This window comes from Rhinatrema bivittatum, unplaced genomic scaffold (genome assembly GCF_901001135.1).
Source record: "Rhinatrema bivittatum unplaced genomic scaffold, aRhiBiv1.1, whole genome shotgun sequence".
NCBI classification, from domain to species: domain Eukaryota; kingdom Metazoa; phylum Chordata; class Amphibia; order Gymnophiona; family Rhinatrematidae; genus Rhinatrema; species Rhinatrema bivittatum.
Window position 1 is genome coordinate 33,852 of NW_021821468.1, and position 23,708 is coordinate 57,559.

General features: G+C 37.5%; 1 protein-coding gene across 1 annotated transcript; it reads right to left on the reverse strand.

Annotated features, from left to right (window-relative positions):
• Positions 1–2,178: 2,178 nt before the first annotated feature.
• LOC115082678 (inositol polyphosphate multikinase-like) lies at positions 2,179–18,323 on the reverse strand (the record flags this gene model as incomplete). The annotated part of the gene is made up of 2 exons (XM_029586873.1): positions 2,179–3,119; positions 17,925–18,323. Coding segments are annotated over 2 exons (506 nt in total), but the record flags the coding sequence as incomplete, so codon positions are not given.
• Between the last annotated feature and the right edge of the window lie 5,385 nt (positions 18,324–23,708).

Below are 23,708 nucleotides of genomic sequence, written 5' to 3' on the forward strand. Positions count from 1 at the left end.
CTATCCATGCTCCAATGAACCTTAGTTTCTGGACTGGCACTAGGTTTGACTTCTTTAAATTCATTACAAAGTCCAAATTTTGCAGAAGCTGAAATGTCTTTTGCAGTGAGAGTAACACTTCCTCTCAGGTGTGGGATGTGCCTAGCCAATCATCCAGGTATGGGAAGACTGACTCCCTGCTGCTGTAGATGTGCAGCTACTACTGTGAAACATTTGATGAAAGCTCTTACAGCAGCAATAGACTGAAATAGAGTACTTTGTATTGACAACAGGAAGAATCTATCTTGAAGCAAAGGTAGTGCCAGTGGGTGGGATAGATGGATATGCGAGCATATGCATCTTTCAGATCGAGAGTGCACATCCAATCCCCCTTCTGGATGTAGAGAATCATGCTGAGGGAATTCATTTTGAATATCTGAGTAGATACATCTTTAGTTTTTTCAAAACTAGAATAGATCTCAATTCCCCCCCCCCCCCCCCTTGATTCTGCTCAACAGTTTCTCTGAAGGTAAAGTTTACATTTTTGCATGCATTCATTCAGATATTGTATCATATAAAATTGGTTAACAGAAATACAAGCAGTTATTGCACTCTGAAAACCTTTTTCCAAAATTGTCAAGAAGCCTGGGATCTTTCTCTGGTGGTGAATTTGAATAAATTGTTTTCTTTGCTTTAAATGCAAATTCTACAATTATGGACTGAGGAGGTAATTGGACCACTCTAAAACTAGGTGATTTTTGCACTCTATACATCAGATCCAATTTCCCTGCCGTTGGAATATAGGTTTTCCCACATTCTCATCTGTAATCAATTAAGAATGTTGTCAACTGGAAGAGATGTTGGTTCTGATGGCAACTCATTCCAGCTATCCAAACTAATGATACCGTCAGGCTTCATCAGCAAACACAAGCATTATAATGAAAAGCATGTTGTAGTTAAGTACAATAAATACTATTAGGTGGTTTATTGGAACATGAACATAAAATAAAGTTTTATCATCTTATTGATACAAGCAATTCTAATTTTCATTCATATTTCATAATGTCAAAACATTCAGATTCGATTGACTGTGCTTCAATGAGAGTTAAATGCTAGACAGAAAAAACGCATGGAGTGTGACTAAGTCCTGCTCCAAATCAGTCATTTGTGGAAATTAAAGTTCATACAGGTCCTGTTTTCATTTTCTAGCCTATTGCACCACAGAGTCCCAAGTGTGCCTAGTCCTCTTGAGAACAATGAGAGGGCCACCGTTTGTCAGGAGCTGATGATGAATTGCACAAGATTTCCACAATTGTAGAACTTATATTTCAATGTTAAGGCAACCCGCTTAAGAAAAAAAAAAATACAAGTTGTATTAAAGGGACTTTCAAAAAAAGTACCATTTATGAAAAATTTAATGTGGATTATCTAATTTTAAATTTTGCAATTAATACTAGTACAAGGTATTTTCAGATTGCCACGAGATTATAAAGCATATGTCTGACATGCCATGCCCACAGATAATGCACAAATTTGGAGATTAGAATAAGCAATGAATGTTTCTCTCAAGAAAACTATTTTATTCTAAAAACTATTCTAGATGCAAAAGACTCTGTATCACCAGTAAAATGTGTATGACACATTTTCTCTTTTTGTTACCTAATTTTATTACAATTAAAAAAGAATAACACCTTACAAACCCTGCCCCTTCCCCACCCAAAAGAAAATAGGATGGAGATTTTGTTTTTCTGCTAGGCTATAAAGAAAGGAAGATGTTAGCCACTGCATTTAAGTTAGAAACTGCTGGTCAAATATATATATAAATCCACTTACCAAATTTATTTCCTTTAATCCAAATTTTAAAAAGGTGCAGTTATCATTACTTACTTCTGGTTAGAAAATAAAACCTTGTATTTAATATCTTAAAACAATCCATGAAATTCAAACTCAATGTTATCAAAAAAGTATCATCTATTAAATGTAGCCCAAGCTGAAGACCAACAGAAATGTGCAAGTTAAAACTATAACAAAGGACAATGATAAATAGTGAAATTATATGGACAGTGATGGGAAAAAAATAGTTAACATCAAGCATATTCTTATAAATATATATAATTTTTTTTTATGGGATAAATGGAAGGATTTGAAAAGAAAGCTAATTGGAACAGGTTACAAAGATATGCAAAAAAAAATCTGAAATGCAGTTACAGAAAATTTTTTATTAGGAATTTAAGTTTGCCAAATATACAGCTTTTAGAAATATCTAAATATCAATGTTATATTACAAAAGTTGGTATATAGCATATTAGTTTATTCTATAAAATAATGATTACAAGTTATACATTAATACCCCTGCAGTCTGGCAAGAGGAAAAAAAAATCAAAATCAAATCAAAAAATAATCACTGTCCAAACAAATATTTTTAAAAAGGGCATAATTTATACACAAAATCAAAATAAAAGATTAAATACATTCATTTATCAAGTACAATAAATCTGCAGTTACTATAATAGCCAGTTAACAATGAAGCTTTAGGTGCAGTTTCAAATTATTTCATACAGCTTCCAGTACATCTCCCAAATTATTAAAGTGCTTGTGAATACTCTGAGTCCAATATTCAGGTGCAACGTACATGACAACTGGAGAACCTCTCTTCATTAAAGAATTGTTCATGCTTACATAAGAAATGATTTGATTCCAGCCCCAATTATTACATTCTTCAAAAAATGATTCAACAATGCAAAGTTAAATGTACTTTAGCCATAGTTGATTACAGAATTGCATTTCACACTTTATAAAAAGAATTTGAACTATTTTATTTTTGACACAGGTGTGTGGAATACTATGGCAGTTTTACTTACATGTACTATCTAAGCCATTAAGGCCCTCTTTACAGTAATCCATGTCATTCTTGCTGTAAAGTGAAGTCTTGCATCAAGCAATATTCATTAGAGAAAGCTATAACAAACATGGTAAATAAAGCTAGCCCAATGGGACAAACAGGACTGAGATGTACCAAACTCATGAGTGAAACTAGCTACTGCTTGCCAAAGTGTGACACTGAGGCTTAATCTTGGAAGAGATTTTCCTGAAGACACCATGACCAGCAAGAGCTGCCTGGGTATGCCACCTGGTAAAAGCTGGAAGAAGGAAGGGTGAAAATATATCAAACCAAATCAACTAAGTAAAACAGACTTTTACAAAAGCAAACTTTGACCATCAAAATCTGAAATATATTCAAATATATGCACTTTTAAAAAGCCTGCAGCATAGGGCTGGCTTGATGTTTCAGCACTGTTGATGGTAGGCAAGTGGTCTGAGTACAACACCCCAAGAATTCCTGTTCCTCAGGCTGACTGGTGTGAGAGGTGATATAGAAATCATTTACTTGGGGGAGAGATTGTTAAGGGAGATGAAAGCAACATGTTAAAAATGACACTTTTTGAATGTGCCCAGGAAAACGTTGTCTGGTTGCAGTGTAAGTTCACTTAAAATTTGTGCCAATAAAGATCAAACAAGTTACATCTGCTACCTTTTTACAGATTAACTTAAATAATTTGTAACCCACTTTCAAGAATTATACTCCTTGCATCAGGTTAATTCAAAATAGTGGATATCTATAAGTTAATTTGGCACCAACCTGATGAAGGGAGTATAACCCTTGAAAGCTAGTCACAAACATATTCAGTCCAATAAAAATATTGGACACAGTTTGTTGACCTTTATTTTACTGTATCCTAAACCTTAAGGAGCTGCTGCTGAATCTGTCTTTTGTATCAGCTTGCAAAGTGATTGGGAAAGGCATTATTTTATTTATTTATTTAGATTTATATTCCACTTTTCGCACTTTTTTCAGCACTTCAAAGTGGATTATATTCAGGTACTGTAGGCCTTTCCCTATCCCCAGAGGGCTTACAAACCAAGGCCTGGATTTTCTAATGTCGCACAGCTTTCTGAATCATGCGGTAATGGGGGGCGGGCCTGCGAAAGCTGGCAGCAATCGCACCACCGCGGTGTTAATGCTGCTGGCTTTCGCACACAATAGCACCATCGTGAAAGGTGGTGCTATTGGGCGCACTACTGGCGGTGATAACAGGTCTTACCTTATCGCCGCCAGTGAAGTCCCTTTTCGCATGTGATATCGATAGAAAGTGACCCCCTAAGTTTGTACCTGAGGCAATGGAAGGTAAAGTGACTTGCCCAAGGTCACAAGGAGCGACAGCGGGACTCAAACCCTGATCTCCTGGTTCGTAGCCCACTGCTCTAATCACTAGGGCTGGTCCTCCACTCCAATAGTTTTAATAGGGAAAAATGGCTAGAACTGAAAATACTTCTACAGTGCAAGCATCTGACTCATCCTTCCACCTTACCACAAAGTATAAAGGAGGGACAGGTCCCATGTAAATACTGATTGTAAAAGCAAATTTCTGGATGGAAAAAACTCAAGTTACTAGCACATAATTTGTTAGGACCTGAAATCTCTTTGGTACTCCACTGCTTCTGTAATTCATAGTCTTCATCTAATGGCCTTATTCACTTTGAATTTTCTCCTATTTTGTGTCTATTGCAAAAGTACTTTGATGTCTAATACATCAAAGTTTATTCCCATAGGCAGAGATTGTAAGAAAACAATCAAGTTCCTGTAAAATTGGACTTTTAAATAAATATCTTTTCCCTTGGAACTAAGGAGTGCTGGCTACACATTTCTCTCTCATTAATTCCTTTCTTTTCTAATACAATAATGGATTATATTTAAAAACTAAATCCAATAAATTGTGACAGCAAATAGCATATATTACTGAAGTAATTTGGCAATTTTAAGTTTAATTGCATAAACATGGTTTTAAACTCAACTTGTCCATTTTAAAAGCCATAAATTAAACAAAATGCATTATTGGATATTTCACAATCAGTAATGGATCGTCACTTTAAAAACAGTACATTCCTCTGTGTTAAAACAAAGCTGCTTACCTGTAACAGGTGTTCTCCAAGGACAGCAAAATAAGTAGTTACAGAATTGGGTGATGTCATTAACACAGACATACAGAGCATTTCTTGAATGGTAAGAAACATTCTAAAAAGCTTTTCCAGCCATGTGCAGGACTTCCTGGTCAGCCATGTATGCATAGGGGTCCCTTCAATTATACGATAGCTTTAACAACTCAACTCCAACGGGGATGAGGGTACATCTGCGTGGATACTTATCCTGTTGTCCTTAGAGAACACTTGTTACTGGGTAAGCAAGTTTACCTTATCAGAGGACAAGCAGGATAAAAATTCCACACAACTGGGAAACCGTTGGTAAAGGAAACAAACTCATTGCCAACAAGAGAATGAAAGATTATATCCTTTTCTTTCGGTTTGGAAGACAACCAAATGGGTCCTAAGGGAGATGGCATTTAGCTCTAGCCCTCAAAAAAACAAAACAAAACAAAAAAAACCAATCCTGGAGGACTCATTGACCAAACCTACTATTGCATCAGGAGTTAGTGTCTAAACAATAATAGGATATAAATGTGTGGACTGAACACCATGTCACAGCTTTTCAAATCTCCTTGATGGAGGGCAGTCTTAGATGGGCCACTGCCAATGTCATGGCTCTAAAATTATGAGCTTAGGTATGGTCTTCCTATAATCTAATTAGAGATGGTACTTTTGGTGACAGTAATTCCAAGGTCTATTTGGACCTTCAAAAGGCTTTGTGACTCCAGGAAGAAGACAACACATGACCTGGAGAAAAATGTTGATAACTATTGGCTGCACAGTGGAAATCCAACACCATATTGGGCAGGAACTTGAGACACTTGCATAGCACCATCTTGCTGAGATGAAACCTCATGTAAATTGCATAATAGCTAGAAGTCCTAGCAGAAACTCTAATGTTCATGTAGCCGGGGTTCTAGGAGGCCAGATTTCAGTCAATGGTCACACTGGCATTGCTGGCTATTTAGATTATAGAGCTTTGGGGTTAGGCATGGGAAAAGTAGATGCTGGTGGGACTCACTCCCATACTATCCAGGGGAGTAACAGGAATTAGATCTACTTTACAGATCTGCTAAGTACTTGTGATCTGGATTGGCCACTGTCGGACACAGGATGCTGGACTCGATGGGCCTTGGTCTGACCGAGCATGGCAATTCTTATGTTCTAATGATCCTATATGCTCTTCCAAGGAGGAAGAAACCACACTATGGGCTTGATTTCAAAAGCATTAAAACTGGAATTAAAAACATGGAAATGCACTTTACCTGTATAAGTGGGCTTTTGAAAATTGCTATAATATATGCCATTGAACTGTCAATAGGTTTTACCCACATGGCTTTTAAACATTGCTACAATAGTATGTTACATTTAAAAATGCAACTCCTTGGAAAATTCACCTGTTAATTAGATAGGGAGAAATCCTGTAAGTGGACATACTATGTGACTGGCAGCTGAGATTTAGCCTTAGTGTGGAAAGAGTAATTGGACAGACTTGATAAGCTAGATAGTCTATCATCTACTATATTACTATGATAAGTAAATGGTTTATGTTAAAAGCTTGTAATCTATGAACATTGTTAAAACAATGGAATATAAATGTATTAAATAAGTCACTAGGACCTGAAACTCACACAATAACCAAATTCTTTTGAATTATTTGACTGTTTTTGTGTTCACCACCTCCTCTGGAAAGGCATTCCAGGCATCCACCACCCTTTCAGGAAATATTTCTTCACGGAACTTTCAAGAAGGCTCCTTACACAGTAAAAATGTTGCTTTGTTAATATATAAGGATTGGGGGTAACCTGCACGGAGCAGCAGTTACTACTGTAAGAAACTTGCTGGGCAGACTGGTTGGACCATTTGGTGTTTTTCTGCCGCCAATATTATGGTAAAAATATTACCTTCCAGGTCAGGTATTTTAACATACAAAAATTAAGATGTTCAAAGAGGCCTTTCTTCAGCTAGACAAGCACCAAGCTAAACTCCCATGATAATAGCAGAAGGCTTGATGGGAGGGCACAACTAACAAATCCCCCGCAAATGTCACTAGAAGCTGCATAAAAATGGTGTTTCCTTCCATTGCAGGTGGTAACTGCCAGTTACACTGAAGTAAATCCAATATAGTTCGTTTTGAGGTCAGACTCTGAAATATGTAGAAAGTATGTTTGTTCTCTGCTTTGGATGTTTTACACAAAGGCAGAATATAAACTTGGTAGAGTAGCCATCTAGTGGTTAACACAGCATACTGAAAACCAGGGAAGGCAGGGGTCAAATCCCACTTCTCCCTGTTGCTCCTTATGACCTTGGGCAAGTCACATCACCTTCCATAGTCTCAGGTACAGAATACACTTAAGGATCTATTTACTAAGCTGCACTATCTTCCCCAAAAGGACATGCCATGTGATAGGGATAAAGGGGCGCCTAAAGCTGGCTGGTAAAATTTTAGATACATTATATTGCTGGCACCGCACACATGTGTGCTGCAGCCAATACCACACCACCACCAGGATTATTGTAAGTGGATGAAAGGTCTTCGGGGAGCAGAGGGAAAGGTGCCTGAAAGGAGCTAGGAGGGGGCAGTGGCTGAATTTTTTTTTTTTTAAATAAGGAGAAGGGCGAAGAGCTCCTTTACAAATACTTCATTAAAAAAACAAACCACTCATCATGTAAGTAAGTTGGCAAATTAAAAATGTAAGTTGGCAAATTAAAAATGAGTTGACTGGGTAGGAGGTCTGGGTGAGCTGAGGAGTTCAGGCTGAAGAACCAGGAAGGACTCAAGGACTTGGAAAAAGACCTGAACAAACTGGTAGACTAATTGGTAAACAGGTTAATTTCACTGCCGCCACGTGTTTAAAATCATCCTACTGCGGATCCAATATGGCCGCCGAGGGAGAGGTCGGAGTTTTTTGAGGCTCCTCGACTGAAACACTATTGCTTATCGAAATAATGCCCCACACGAAAAGAAAGGGGAAGGTGAGAGCGGATGCCCTCCGTACCCCCCCCACACCAACCTCTTCTCAACTTCGCATCGAGGGTTCTTTGCGCCGACATTTGTTTCAAGCCCCGGGTTGGAGTCCGCTGAGAGCATGAGCGCGGGACACGCTCTGCTCTCTCCTGGACGAAATATCTTGTCCCCGAGGGGACTAGAGACTCCTCTGCCTCCAAACTTGGATGCAACCCCGATCGAAGTCGCTTCCTCACAGAGCCTGAATACCGGAGGGGGAGCGATTGTGGAGGATCAGTCGAGTGGCTGCACCGAGGCCGAATTGCCTGCAACTGCTAAGGTCAGATCGGGGGGGGAGAAAACCTCCCGAGTATGGCTGTAGACATCGAGCCGGGACCTAGCAGTAATGTCAGCTTGCAGCGGAGCAGAGAGACGCTGACAGACGAATCCAACAGGATTGCAGAGGTCTGCCAGCAAGGAATGGTGAGTCAGGCTTTAACTGTGCAGAGACTTGTCCGGCCAAAAGTAACTACGTTTGACTCTATTTGGTCTGCAATTGTAATGTTAGAAAAAACCATTTCTACACTTGTGGTGGCTGTGAATTCTTCCCAAAATATAATCATGGAGCTTGAATCGCAAAAGAAAGATCAGGAGAAAAAAATACAGGAAATTACAAAAGAGGTCTCAACAGTTAAAGATATTCAGGTTAAAATGATCCAAACGGAAGATATGGTTGCAAGGAAAATTGAAAACCTGGAAAATAAAACAAGGTATCTCAATCTCAGAGTTCTGAACTTTCCATGTGTTAAAATTCTATCACCTCAAGAACAGTTCAAAAAATATATAATTGAGATTTTGCAGATTCCCCAAGAAGTATTGCCACCGATTTCGAATATATATTTTGCAACATCACCGAGGAAAAAACCACCACAACAACATCAAATATCATTGGATCAACCTCTTGGAGATGATTTAACCCAGTGCCTAGAAACATCATTGGAGGAGCAAGTAGATTTTTATGGGACACTCCTAGTAACTTTCAGATTTGCCTCAGATAGAGATAATATTTTAAAAATGTTTCTCCGCAACCGCGAGAAGATGTATTTGGGGCAGAAGGTCTGGATTTATCCAGACCTTACAAAAGAAACACAGAAACGCAGAAAGATTTCTAAATTTGAGTCAGGCAGTTAGGAATTTGGGGGGGTCAAATGATTATTCGAATTCCTTGTAAGTGTCATTTGAGATTAGGAGAAAATAAATATATATTCTTTGATCCGGCCCAATTAAAACAACTGCTGGACAGTCACACAGTACCAGCCTGAAAAATCCATTCTCTAGTATTATAAGTATGAAACAAATTATCCCTCTTTTCTTTCTTAGAAAATTATATAGCATGTTTGTCCTAATGATAAATATTGGATCTCCCAATTTCTTTATGCTATTGTTATTAAGGGGAGTATTAATATTTCCTAAATTAGTTTCTATATATATATCATATGCTGTAAAAAAAAATCTTTTTTTCTTCTTTTTTTTTTGCCTATGGTAATTGTGAATGAGACAGCTTGATATTGTATTTGTGTGAAATATAAATCCCTATGTTTGTAACATTAATGAAAAAAAAAAAATTCAGAAAAAAAAAAATCATCCTACTTTACTTTTGCGTGTAAAATACATGAATGTATATTTTTAAAATAGGTAGGATATACATGGTTTCAATGCATTATATGTATTTGCATGTAAGCATACATACATGCATAAATCATACGTGTGGCTTCTAAAATACTATGTTAAACTATGCATAGCCATATACAGGTGTATATGCCGATGTACGCATTTATTTGAAAGTTATCCTCCCAGTGTATACTTTCATTCCAAAAGAAAATACTTAAAGTGGAATTCTCACATTCTTGTCTGTATTTCCTGCAGGCCCTAATGGAAATGACCTGCTACTAGCTTCTTAAAAGGTACTCAAGTATCTGAGGAAATCTAGTAAAGGTTCCCTGGGCTCTCCCTCAACTGCTGAAGGGAATGGCCTTAGCCATTTTTTGCACAAAAGAGAGCACCTGTTTCTTGACTGTGATGGAAAGGGGCTGAAGAGAGGCCTGCTGAGTACTCCTCTTTGGAACCAGACTCTTCAGAGCTATTGGCAGATCTCAGGACCTCTCAGATTCAGATTCTGAATTACCATGTGAGCTGAAATCTGAGATAGCGCCAATCTTATAGCCATGCCATAGAGGGGACCCTGTGATGACTGGTGGGGCTTCACTGTTTGATTTATGTTCAGTGAAAATGGTGTCCACTGGTAGTGCTTGGAACTGAGAGACAGATGATGGCACCATGCCACTAGGTGCCAAGTTGGAGGTCTCTAGGAATAGTTCTATCAGTACCTTTTTTGTGTTGTGTTAAGGTGCTCCGAACTGGCAGTTCAACTCACTTAGGATACTGAGAGACAGCCTCAAGGATCCTGCTGTCTAACTCCTCCTCAAAAAGAGAGAATATATGTTGTTCTATGTAACTAGAGGGGATATTACCAATGGTTCTGATATTGACCATCACAGACAATTGTGGTTTAGCCCCTTCCTGGGCTTGGAAGAGTAGACAGCAGCCACTTATTTCCTTAGTCTCAGTCTGGAATACCATTGGAAACTGATGTCAGTACTTCGATGCCTTTGCTTAATTCTCCTTGATCCTGAACTCGATATTGAGGCACCATTCCCCGACATCAAGAGGGAGAAGTATTAAAACCGCCTGCTCTTATGCCTCTTCCTGGATCCTGACTCCAAAAAAGACTGATGCTCCCTTGATGTTGAAGAACCAGTAGCAGTCAGTATCGCTCCTGGATCCTTTGGTATAGATGCCTTCAGTGCCAATATTGGTCTTTGACCTACCTGCAAAGATGTCCAAAAGTGAAAGTCTTTGATGCTTAATTACCTTGGGTGACATCTCTTTACAACTAGAAACACTGTGATCCAAGCCCAAGCTGTGCACGTAAATGTAATGAAGATCCATGAGACACATTTTGTGAATATAGTATGGGCTCATTTTAAAGTTGCTGGCTTTCTTCTGTTCCATGGTTGGGAAAACATATGTAGCATAATCAAACGTGAAAATGTTGGGGGGAAAAAAAGGCTGACTGATGCTGCTTAAAGCCTTGTAAACTAAAAGAATGCTGGGGCCAAAAGTATTAATGAAAAAACAATGAAAGGGAAAAAAAATTCTTACCAAGTGCCAAAAAGCCTAGCTAAGATGATAATGGGGACTAAGTTAGAAAAAATAAACAGAGAAGACCAAAAAAACAAGAAAAAGATGAAAGATGCTACTGTGTCACAAAGTGCCAGAGGGGTTTCAGCAGACAAAATAGGCTGAAAAGACCCCTGCATGGGCACAAACGAGTGGGAAGTCTTGTGCATGCCTACAAAAGCTCTCTAGGCATTTTCTTAGCTTTGAGAAATGCTCTATATGTTGGTGCTGTCAATGACAATACCCAATTGCATAGCATTTTTTATCGTGCTTGTTCTCGGAAAACAAGAAAGACTTCAAGGTTTTTATTATTATGCACCACTATATCAATAGATCTTATCCTACTGCATCACTATGCTCTGTACTGCACTATTTATGTACTGAAATTATCTTATGCTATGTACTGGAATTTACTATTTCCCATACACTGTATCCATAAAAGACCCAACCTATTGCAACACACTTTGTTGAAAAAGCGTGCTATAAATGATAATGAAGATGATGAGTAACAGTTTACATTACCACCTGTAGAGATGTGCAGGACAAAGATTTTTGTTTCAGCTCATCTGGGTGGGTGTTTTCATTTCTTTCATGGCTTTTCCTTTGGGAAGTATACACAACTTCCATGCATGCTAGTATGTACTGCACACACAAACTTCAGAAAAAGAATGCATATACAAATTTTCAATATTTTTGGACACTGATTTGCTTTGTTCCATTTGGAACAAAGTAAAAATAGACTTTCATTCTGAAAAACACATTTGTTTCAAAACAAATGCACATCCCTAATTACCTAAACCTTTGCAACAACTGTTCCCATGTTCAAAAATATTTAGTTATTCTACATTTTCTCTCTTGGGAAAAATATTTAACATGTTTAATCCCAAGTTTTATACCTCCCTATGATAAAAATGTGAACATTTTATGCTTAGTGCTTATTATATTCAAATATTTTTTAAAGCCAGTTACTGATAAAGTTGTAATCAAGAACAGTGCTTGAATTTCTAGCCAATAATGTTAGATATTCATATCAGAACTTGTGGTTCACTTAAAAAAAAGCAAAAACCGACCCAACAAAATGCATTTATTTTTTAACACCACAACTGTGTCTTCCTGCTCATGTGCCTCTGCTGTAAATCTGCTTTCCAATAAGCTCTTGAAAATCGAGCACAGATGACAGGGCAACTGGATTGCTAGACAAGCAGCTCTTTGTTAAAGAGACATTGCCAACTCACCAAAAAAAAAAAAAAAATATATATATATATATATATCCCATTATGCACAATGGAAAAAGCTTGTTTTATAAAATACCTCCAAGTGTAGACAGAGGATATGGAAAACCACATCCTATTATGTACTCGTATTTCATCACCTGGAAGATTAAATGACTATTCATTGTCAGTTAGCAATCCTTGATCTTGCTTGATACACAAAATTGTCAGATGAAATGCCACCTTTTTCCTCCACTCCCATTACTGGCATGTATTGATATAGATGGCACTAATGCAATTTGTTGTAATTACAAAATGTCATACCTGAATAACCCACATATACTGGAACTTATTTTATATCTCATTGAAAACTTTTTGCATAAACCAGACAAGGTTATATAGGTGTTGAAATTGGCTGCACAGTAGATATTATGTATTTATCTACATGACTGAGACAAGTTTTTCCTTAATACTGTGTATATGATGTTGAAAATCCTGGGAGAAGAGTTGCAATAAAGTAAACTACAGCCAGGAATTCTCACTACCTTTAACAGCTTTAAAGATCATACTATGACATATCCATGGAGCTTTCTTTGTTATGAAATCCAATTAGCAGAGGACAATAAGGAGGGGATGCCGTTTTACTGGCTTCATAGAAATCTTAGATGACAAAATACTGATTACAGTCAACAAGACTTAAAGGTAAATGACTTCTCCCATTTTGTAAGTATGGGAGAAAAATAATACCGCTAATCTAACAGATTTGATTCAATAAAGATTTTTTTCCAAATGCACAATGTGGAAGAAACCTCCTATAGTTTACTACAACAGACTATGTAAAGATGTAAAAGAGGCAGATCATATATATTCCATATTAAAAGCCTCTAATATCATTAAACTTTTAAAATCTAGAAGGTATAAAGCATCTTTAAGTGCTGCACACAATTTAAATTATCTGTAAAACCAACATGTAATAACATATGGCATGGAATTTTGCTAATAATCTGTGATATTTGAAAAGATGAACAAGTACCTATACCAGATCCACTATGTACATTTAATGCAATGCTATCTTTCTGTGTAACTTCAATGGCACTCTTGCAAATATTTCCAGTCTGGGGCTTCCCTACTGATTTTACTATTAATCTTACATGGATCCCATCACTGCATTTTACATTAGAAATAAAGTGCTACAATGCCCTTAAAGCCTCAAGTCCGCACATGGTTAAGCACTCTTGCACTAACTGAAACCTATTGCCAGGCCAGACCAAACCTTAAAGAATGCTATCATAACTAAAATGAAGGAAAAAATGCCTTAATGAAGAGCTTTAACAATTCAACTTTAGCAAGAGTAACAATTAATTAAGAGAAAAGCCATTTGTTTGGATCCCAAGTGATTTCAAAGGGTAAGCTTTAAAAATATAAATAAACCAATTCCATCTATGGTTAAATGTAATAATCCAATAAAATCAGGGTAAATATAACAAATTCCTTACAAGATTCGATACAATACTTAAAAGAAAAATCACTAATGAAATGATTATATAAGCACTGATTCTCAAACTGAGGGTCTGGAGCCCAAAGTGATTCCCTGAAGACTTTCAGGTGGATTCCATGATAATGTCCTTTTAGAGATATTCAACAAGGACAGTGAAGAGTAAAAAGCACAGTAGCAACAAATCAGCTTTCGAACTGTTGTAAACATACAGCACCATAATTACTTCCCTAGTGCTCAGAGAGATTATTTGGATTTTTTTTTTTTGGAGGCTGCAGTTTTCTCTGCTCCTTTGAGTTTCTAGCTTGAGCAGAACCAAGGTTGGGATCTGGCATTCACAACTAGGATTCTTCCCCTATCTGAGATCCCCTCCCAACTTACTTTAGTCCAGTTGTTGCAGTGACAGTTCTCAGCTGGGGATCCCTGCAATCATGCGCATTATATCTGGCTACTAAGTGTCATCACTGCACAATGACTGGGACTCTCCCCTCCCTTTCCCACCCTACCCCAGGGACTGTGAGGGTCACCTCCACAGAATCCCCAGACAACCTAGGGAGCAGGAGACCCAAGCCAGGAATCAAACCCTAGTCACTCTACAGGCCAGGTTGGCCCATTTATTTAGATTTTGAAAATCTTTAATTTGGTGGGAACTGTGATTTTGTGATAACTTGAACATGAGCCCTGAATGGAAAGGTTTGGGAACCATTATGGTAAACCATTTTCTTTTCTTATTGTGACATTCTTTATTCTTTAAAAGCCCTAAACATAATGCTGATAGATTTTTAAGGATCATAGTGTTAAAAGTTAGCTGAATATGGTATAAATTTAAAAATAATACTTATAGCACTGTCAGAACTAAGACTCAAAAATATTTCAGAAAACCATTTTTATCCTATAAGATCAGACAGACGTTTTACGAGAACTGGCAGGAAACCTGGAACATAATGGGCATTATAATTTTGAAATATTTTCTCCCAATACATACAACTTAATGCAGTGTAATTTAATTTACAAACCTTTACAAAATATTTTCAAAAACTGAAATTAGTCCAAATTCCTATCTAGAATTCCATTTCAAAAGCATGAAATGTAATATTTTTAAATACTTTTATTTTAAAAAATATTTGAAGAAAGACTGAAGAAGAAAAAAAAAAGTGTCACTGGCAAGAAAATGCCCTTCCCTTAATCTGTACAACCTCCTCCCTTATATCTCAGCAATATCTGCAAGGAGACATAGAAAAACGAGCACTTTCCAGGCAGCATACAGCCTAAGCCCAAAACAGGAAGACATCAGTTAGATTTAATAGTAGCACTACAGGCAGCTTAACTGATCGCACTTTGATCCTTCCTGATTGCTGGGATTCCAATTCTTTTTTATTCTTATATTATATGCCAGAAGGATACAGCTATCATAAGGAGTAAAAAGAGAAAGTCACTCAAGCAATTAGTTCTTTTAATTTAAATATTTCCCGAATCTGTTTTGATGGGTTCTTTATATTGTGCATCTTGGCCATTGAAAGTACACAGAGAAGTATTTTCTGGATAGTCAAATACATTTAACCTATCTTTGCATATAAAGTACTATGAAAAGTCACCTAAATGCTGTAGGGCTATTCTTGTTCCATTTGTCATACCCAGCAAGTAGACTGTCAAGACTTTTACTGGCAGGAGCAAGATGCAGCATATGTAGGCACTAGATACAAATATTATAAATATTTTTTATGCAAATGCCCTGGGTGCTCCTAGGCTCCCATTGCTTTTTCTTTTAAAGACAAAAAAGGCCCAGTGTAAGAAGTGCAAATCTTTTTTTGATAAGATTCAAGTTAATTATCCTACACTGGTTATCCTTATAGCCAGATCTGTTTATAGCCCTTTGAGGACTGGAGTGGGACAATCATAAGCATTCCTGGTATCCAGTTCTTCTGCAACACCTGATATATCACTAGCCAGCAGCATTAGAAATAGCATGATCAAATTAAGACGTACAACATAAAACAGGGAAGGTCACTTGTTTAAAAACGGCAAGCTTTAGCAGATTTATTCCACAAAAAAATTTTTTTTCTCATGCTGGCATAATCATCAAATCCAGACCCAAAAAAAAAACATTTTCCACATGTTGGGATTTTTCCAGTTATTCTTGTTTCCTTGAAATCAGCTCAGATGTGATTTTTTTTAAGCAGCAAGGGACAATACTAATGTAGCCTGTCCTAAGTACACCAAAGAGAACTGCCACGTTTAGTGGTATTGTGACAAATGGAAGCAAACCTGATCCTCACTGTGCAGAAAGCTATTAGCACTCAGTACTGCAGCTAAGAGCAAAACCACCAGTAAGGGCAATGGTCATCACCACACATCCTTTAAATGTAAATATGGCTCATGACCAGAAAGGGTAAAATTCCTCTCTCTTATGATGGAGAAGCAACAAAAAGTCAATTCAGTCTAAGAAGGTAAGTCTTCATATTGCCAGAGATCCTCTTATTTCCATAATAGGGCACTTCATACCTCATTTATATACTAGAGTTAAAACACCATTTTTTTTAAATGAAAAAATAGATAATTTTAGTGACTTTCCCATTTTTAATACACTAATGGGTCTCATATTTCTCAAATGTCACTCAGTAAGAAAGATGTCACCTATTTCAGGATGAAATTTACATTTCTCACAGGCTCACATTTTATTATTTTGAGTGATCAGAAAGTGAATCACGAAATCAAGACTATAAAAACACAAAATACCAGAATGGGTATTTTTGAAGAGTACTGATTGCATTCGGAATGTTCCTACTCGCTTCCAAAGAAAAGGCAAAAGGGACCCTGAGGAGTGCATAAAAACTTCAAGTTTTAAAAACATTTTTACTTTTCTGTTTAAAAACAAAACACAAACAAAACATACATCTAGTGCACTAGGGAAGAACCTTTTCTGGGCATCACACTTCTGCCAGCGTGAGCATCAACCCTCCTACCCTGCAGCCATATGAAGTTTCAAGATTTTTTTTTTTAATTATTATTAGGAAGTAAACATGGAGGATTTTATAGTGTTGCTTAGAACTCATCTTTTTCTTTCAAGAGCAAAAGGGATCCTTTTTGTGAAATAACCACACTTTTCAAAAACATGCATTTTGGTATTCCTCTGTTACCCATCTCTACCTTACTGACCCTTGTGGTGTCCCACATACAGATGTTAATAGCTTCAGAGGTATAATGGTTCTTGAGGGGCTTGTCCGAGTATGAAATTGATTCTTTATTGGTATTTGCCCGACTCTGGCTGAGTTTCGCTGCCTCAGGGGCTACTGTACCAATGGTTGCTTGTATTAACTCACATAGCAATATGAGAACTTCACAACATATCAATTGGAAATGCTTAGCAGTTAGAGTGCAGTTGGTGTATTTTTAAAAAGGAATACCACTGCTGGTACGGTGTGTTTTTTCTTTGTCACGTAGTTGGAGGAAAAGACCGATCACCACCGTTTGTCCTGCTTTCCAGCATTATTGATCGGCTTCCGATGTTTTCTTGGGTCCTATAAAATTGATTCTACAGGTGCCATTGCTGATGTCGTCTTACATTCTAACCAACCAAATGTTTTATCAAACTAAGCTCTTGCATTCTCTTTTCCTGCATTACTTCGAGCACTGTCTTTTACAAATTCCTAATGAGTTAATTTACCCTTTAGTTTTCCTGAGTAAGATTATAAAAAGTTAAACCCTTCTACCAATAGTACAAAGGCAGACATAATAAAGTAGGATCACAATACAAACCCAGTTGAGTAGCATTATAAGTATAGAAACCCTTTTATATTTTGTTGCTCTTCATTATTCAGGAGAAAACTGCAGAAAAGTCAATAATCTAAAATACTTTGTAGTACAGTAATCAAATGTTTCAACCCATATATATATCCTTCATCCTTTGTGTTGCTAGGGAACACATGAGCAAAATCTATCATGCGTACTTCCACTTCTGCATTCTCCTTTAGCTCTGGGGATATACTGCAGAACACGGTTTCCAGTTGGGGTAAAATGTTTCCATTTAGATGCTCTTGGGAAACACAGGTAGTGTTTTTCCATAATTTACCTTGCTGCAGGTTTTCTGCTTTCTGTGAAACCTGGCTGTGGTGCCTCTTAGAGCAGGCTGCTGCGTGAAATCCATACATTTTAGACATGTTTTTGCCTACCGAGGCCTCCGTTTTTCCATTCTCTGTAGGGCTTATGACATGAATGTTGTTGTTGCGCTCCGGCACTTCTCCATCTGGCAGCTGTCCTTTGGGTGCAACTCTTTTGCCCATCAAGGCTCCGTCATTCAACCTTCCAGTCTGCAGAGAAGAACCTTCGTAAACAAACAGCAACGAGCTTGCATAAAAATGAAGCTTGTCCTGGCTCTCAAACCACTGCAGAATTTTCAGAATTTTCTGAATGCTTGCAGCAACAGCATCTTTCCTCAAACAGCATCCATTATGAAAAAAACCGGAAACACCTGCAAAAAAGTATTCAATACAACAATTTACTTATATATTAAAAAAAAAATTATATTCTGCCTCATTCAGATTACAATAAAACAATAAAAATCAAAACAAAGCATGCAAGATGTAATAAAATCGGGACAAAACAACAAGTCCAACATCTTTCTTACAGACCAAGAAATTGTACTCAAATATCTCATATATAACCTTACATGACACATTCATTCATCATATTAAGAAAAAGCCTGTCTAAATATGTCCCCTAATGTATTTATTTATTTATACTTTTTTATGCCGACATTCATGAAATAATCGTATCATATCAGTTTACATAGAACAGGGGTATGATAACAATAGCATGTACAAGTTATAGGTTGGTCAGTTGCCCTGAAGTTAGAGGGACAGTCTTAAATTTATTAATAACTTTTTTATTCCACTCTGTCCAGCAAAAAGAAAAATGCACCCATCAATGTAATTTTAGGAGGCTCTAATGTCCCTTATTCCTCTCACATATCTCAAAATGTGCTTCAGAATAGCCTTTAAATTTGACATCCTAGTGCAAACAAGAAATAACACTGATCATTAGCACAGTGCCCTAACATCACCGCCTCAGTTTGGGTAAAAAAGGAGTAACATACAGTTAACTAGTACACTTAACAAGTCTCAGTATCTGCTGTGAGACATGCAACCTTCTTTTTTGCAGACTCTGGCAAAGTAATTGCTTCTATAGCTTGTTCATTAAAACTGGTGTCTATTTTTCTGCATTTCAGGATTTTGGACAGCCTGTGCATCTTTCTGCAACATAGGATGGAAGGAGCTCTGTGCTGCTATTCAGTTAAACTAAAGCTTCCCAGATGCCTTGGGTTCAGTATCTACTACTGTGCATCGATTGTGTTTTGCTGGTCATTATGACCACTGGTGTAGCTGACAAAGTACAAGAGCAATGCCCTTTGAAATGCTCAAGAGCATGAGTCCTGCTTCAGTTCCAAGAATTCTTTTCCATTACATCAATGGGTGAAATGCAACACAAACATCACAAATTAGTCGAGTGTGAATACAGTATCAAAGTACCACATCACTGGCAGTCAGTGGAGATAAAACAAGCCATGCAGTCCTGATTTCTTCTTTTTTTTCAGTCTTTCGAATGGAAAGAAAGTTGTAGAACTAAGGGACATAAAAAGCTCAAAGGAGGCAGGCTCCAGAGCAAAATCAGGACATATTTTTTTCATGGAAAGGGTGGTGGAAGCATGGAATGCCCTCCCAGAAAAGTTAATGAAGACAAGAATGGTAATTGAATTCAAAAGTGCGTGGGTTAAACACAGAGAATCCCTAATGGCTAAAAGATGGAAATGAAGAACTTGCACATGCAGCAATTACTACCCTTATCAGAAGGCATGGAATAACTACAGGGAGCAGCAATTACTAAACTTAATAGAAGGCAAGGGATCACCCATAAGAAGCAGCAGTTTCTGCCCAAAGCAACGTCCTGGGCAGACTAGGTAGACCACTTGAGTCTCCTTCTATAGTCATTTACTAAGTTACTATTTCAACACACTATGAGGTAGATTTTAAAAACATACGCGCGTGCGTACTTTTGTTCGCGCACCAACGCGAACAAAAGTGCACTGGATTTTATAAGATACGCGCGTAGACGCGCGTATCTTATAAAATCCGGGGTCGGCACACGCAAGGGGTTGCACATTTGTGCAACTTGCGCGCGCCGAGCCCTGCGCGCGCTGCCCGTTCCCTCCGAGGCCGCTCCGAAATCGGAGCGGCCTCGGAGGGAACTTTTTTTCTAACACCCCCTTCCCTTACCTGACCCACCCCCCCCCCCGGCCCTATCTAGACCCCCCCCCCTACCTTTATCGGAGAAGTTACTACTGCCTCCAGGCAGTAAGTTACTACTGCCTCCAGGCAGTAGTAGTAACTTACGCGCGCTGGCGGCAGGCCCCGACACAGGCCGCTGTGTCGGGGCCTGCCCCGATCTCTAATCGGCCCCCTGGCCACGCCCCCGACCGCCCCTTTTTGCAAGCCCCGGGAATTACGCACGTCCTGGGGCTTGCGCGCTCCGCCAAGCCTATGCAAAATAGGCTCGGCGAGAGGAGGGGGGGTTTGGGGTAGGTTTTCGGGGGGTATGTGTCTATCCCTTTGAAAATCTACCGCTATAGGAGGTTATAATCCTAAAAAGCAGCAGCCCATGACCATCAGAATGATTTTGTGTGGCATTACAGGCCTACTATCTTTTCCAGTTTAGAAACAGAGAAATGAAAGCAGAAAAAATTGTATGGCTCATCTAGTCTGCCCATCCATCCAATTTATCTAGCCCTACAATCCCTCAGAGATCCCCTGTATTTATCCCATACTTTCTTGAATTCAGATACCATTTTTTTTCTCCACTACTTCTACTGGGAGGCCATTCCATAAAACCTCTACCCTTTCAGTAAAGAAATATTTCCTATTTCACCCTCATCCTACGACTTCTCGTTCTAGAGCCTCCTTTCCATTGAACGAAGCGATCAAGGGAGGAAGATGAAAGAGGGCAGGAGTAATCTTAGAAAATATTTAATTCAACTCTACATTCCCTTATGCTCAATGAAACCTAAAGCACTGAGGAGAAAACAGTACACCCCACAACACAAAGTGCTGAACACATTCGATTCTGGTATCCAATAAACAGCCTTAGAAAATGTTAGAGTAAACACTGAGATGTGTGAATATTTCATGATGCTTCATTTCTCTGGTACAGAAATTTGCACATAATGTTATCCAAATTACTGTCTTAAGTAAGCCAGACTACAAATAGAGTCAGCTTGTGACCAAAGGCCCTAACCAATGGAAGAGCAGCTTTAAAAATGCTTAATGACATCACAATGTGCTCAGACCCCCTTGAGATTTAAAAACGTGGCTATTTAAGAAAGCTTTCGAGGGTATGGAATAACCAATTTATTGTTGCATGGATTTTCTTTCCAAATTTGAAATATGAGGCATGCCTTTTCCTTTATTATTTTAGTTTATAAGTTTTTGTTTTATGCTATAATATTGATTTTATTTTGATAGTTTGTTTTATATAAAATTCTATTGTACTGTTGATTTTATATTATCGATTTTATTTTCTATTTATTGTAAACCGTCGTGATTAAATACGGATTAACGGTATATAAAAGCTTTAAATAAATAAAATAAACTGAACTGGCTCATTGTCCATAGGAAACTAAGATAAAAAAAAATAATAAAACTAAACAAGATTTAAGTGTTGGGGAAGATGAACAGATGAAAAGTGTGAGCTGGATACTGTTGTATCTGTGCAAGAAATCTGAAAGAATGGTTCAAAAGTCATGGGTGGGGGAAGGGAGCGAAAACTGCTTGAATCTACAAAATAGTGATATTATAAGGCCAGTTTCTTTATAGGAAACTAAGCTAACAAGGAATGGTTGAATTTATAAATAAAATGATTTTCTGATGATTTCTTGTGCCACCATAATACACAAAAGCCATCTCTACAATTGCGAGATAGTGGCGTATTGAATCACTTCTGTCTTTACACCTCTTGAAACTCTTAAATGCCTTCATTTAGTCAAGCTCCTCTTGCTTTAGTTTTTTCAGTGTTTTGTACAAGCATGATTTATTCATTGCTCGGCCCATGGCCAGGCCTCTAATTCTAATATACAATTTATGAATCATTTAGTGGATAAGATCTACATCTAAAATTCCATACACACACACAGTGTTACTGTAAGAGACAGCAACAGCTACTGTGGGCACTTAAAATTAATGGCAAAGAGGAAAGAAAGAAAGAAAGATAGCAAGATTCTGACAGACATTTCACTCTTCCAGTGGATGTCTGGCTTTTCTGGGGGGAAAAAAAGTTCCCTGCTATCACAATAAATCTTTTTTAAAAGATTACATGAAGATGCTTCCTGCATAATCGGAAACTGAAAAGCATATGGCCAACACTGTTTTAGCATTTGTTTTCCATTTCTAACAAGAATTTAATTTAAGAAAAGGTTATTTTAACCCTTTAATTTGGTATAAAATTATGTGTGTAAATTATGGAGAGTTAACACTAAGTGGAACAAAAGTGTTTACAATTTACTGCAAGAAATGCATTCAATTTTATCTTAATAATGTATCTATTTACAACATCCCCTAACCATGAACAGACCTAGGAAGTCAGTCAAGTCTCAAGAATCAAAAGTACTTAGAATTTTTGATCCTAAGTAATTTCTCCAGGCCCACCATATTGTGTCTTGGTAATACTGGATAGCTAGGAATCTGAACTTTTCAAATGTAAGATTTGTAATGTAAACAATTTATAAAATATGGCCATCAAGAATTACCCAATAGAAATTTAAATGGCTTCCTAAATGTGCATCAAATCCGTAACCCCCTCCCCCCAAAAAAAATTAATATAATTTAAAAATATAAAAAATAGGAAGATATTTTTTCCTCTTAGTCTGCTTTTCCAAATGACTACAGAGTGAAAACTCTAAACTCTGTAATGGAATTTTGCTCATTTTGATTTAAAGCTGCCTTGACCAAATGTTTTCCAATTCCTCTATGTATAGTGCCTTGCAAAAATATCTTCACACCTTTTACATTTTTTTCATATTCTGTAAAAAAAAAAAAATATGAATCAAATGCAGTCGAATAGGAGTTTCACTGATCTACAGCACATACTCTATATTTTCAAAATGAAATTATAGAAATAGTCCAAAAATATTTTAATATTATTAAAAAAAAAGTCATCTTGATTGCAAAATAATTTACATCCTTATATAGTTTTAAGGCCTATGTCCAATCATAATAGCTGAACCGATTCAAATTCTCCTGGATAAAGAATCAATCTGTTCTTTAGTATGAACTGAATTTAAAGCAAAGGTCAAAACATGCTGAACAAGAAGCTGTCAAAAGAACTCTGGAATCATGTTATTCAAAAGGTACAGCTTAGGGGAAGGCTATAAGAAAATTTCAATGGGTTTGAACATCCCTTGGGGCACTGTCAGGTCCATCTCTATAAAGTGGAAACAGTTTAATACAGCCAATGCCACAATCAAGCTATCCCTCCAAAGTCAGTAGCTGTGTGTTAAAGAAAATGTAGAAGATACATGTTTCATACTGACTCCACAAGAGGGACACCAACATGTATGTTTCAATAAAAATACAAGATGAACTTTTGACCAGAATGACAATACGTGCTCAGATCTGCCTGTTGACTTAAGAGCTATAGCTTTTCTCCGCAAATAATGAATAAGTTGCCCAGGTGTATGGGACAGAAAAACAACTCAAACCTGCCCAGAGACGAAAGACAGCCTATCCCAAAAGGCTAGCTTATCAGACATGTCAGCTCATAGAAAAGCACTGACACTACAAGACAGCTCATGGGTCAGGAAATTGTTGGA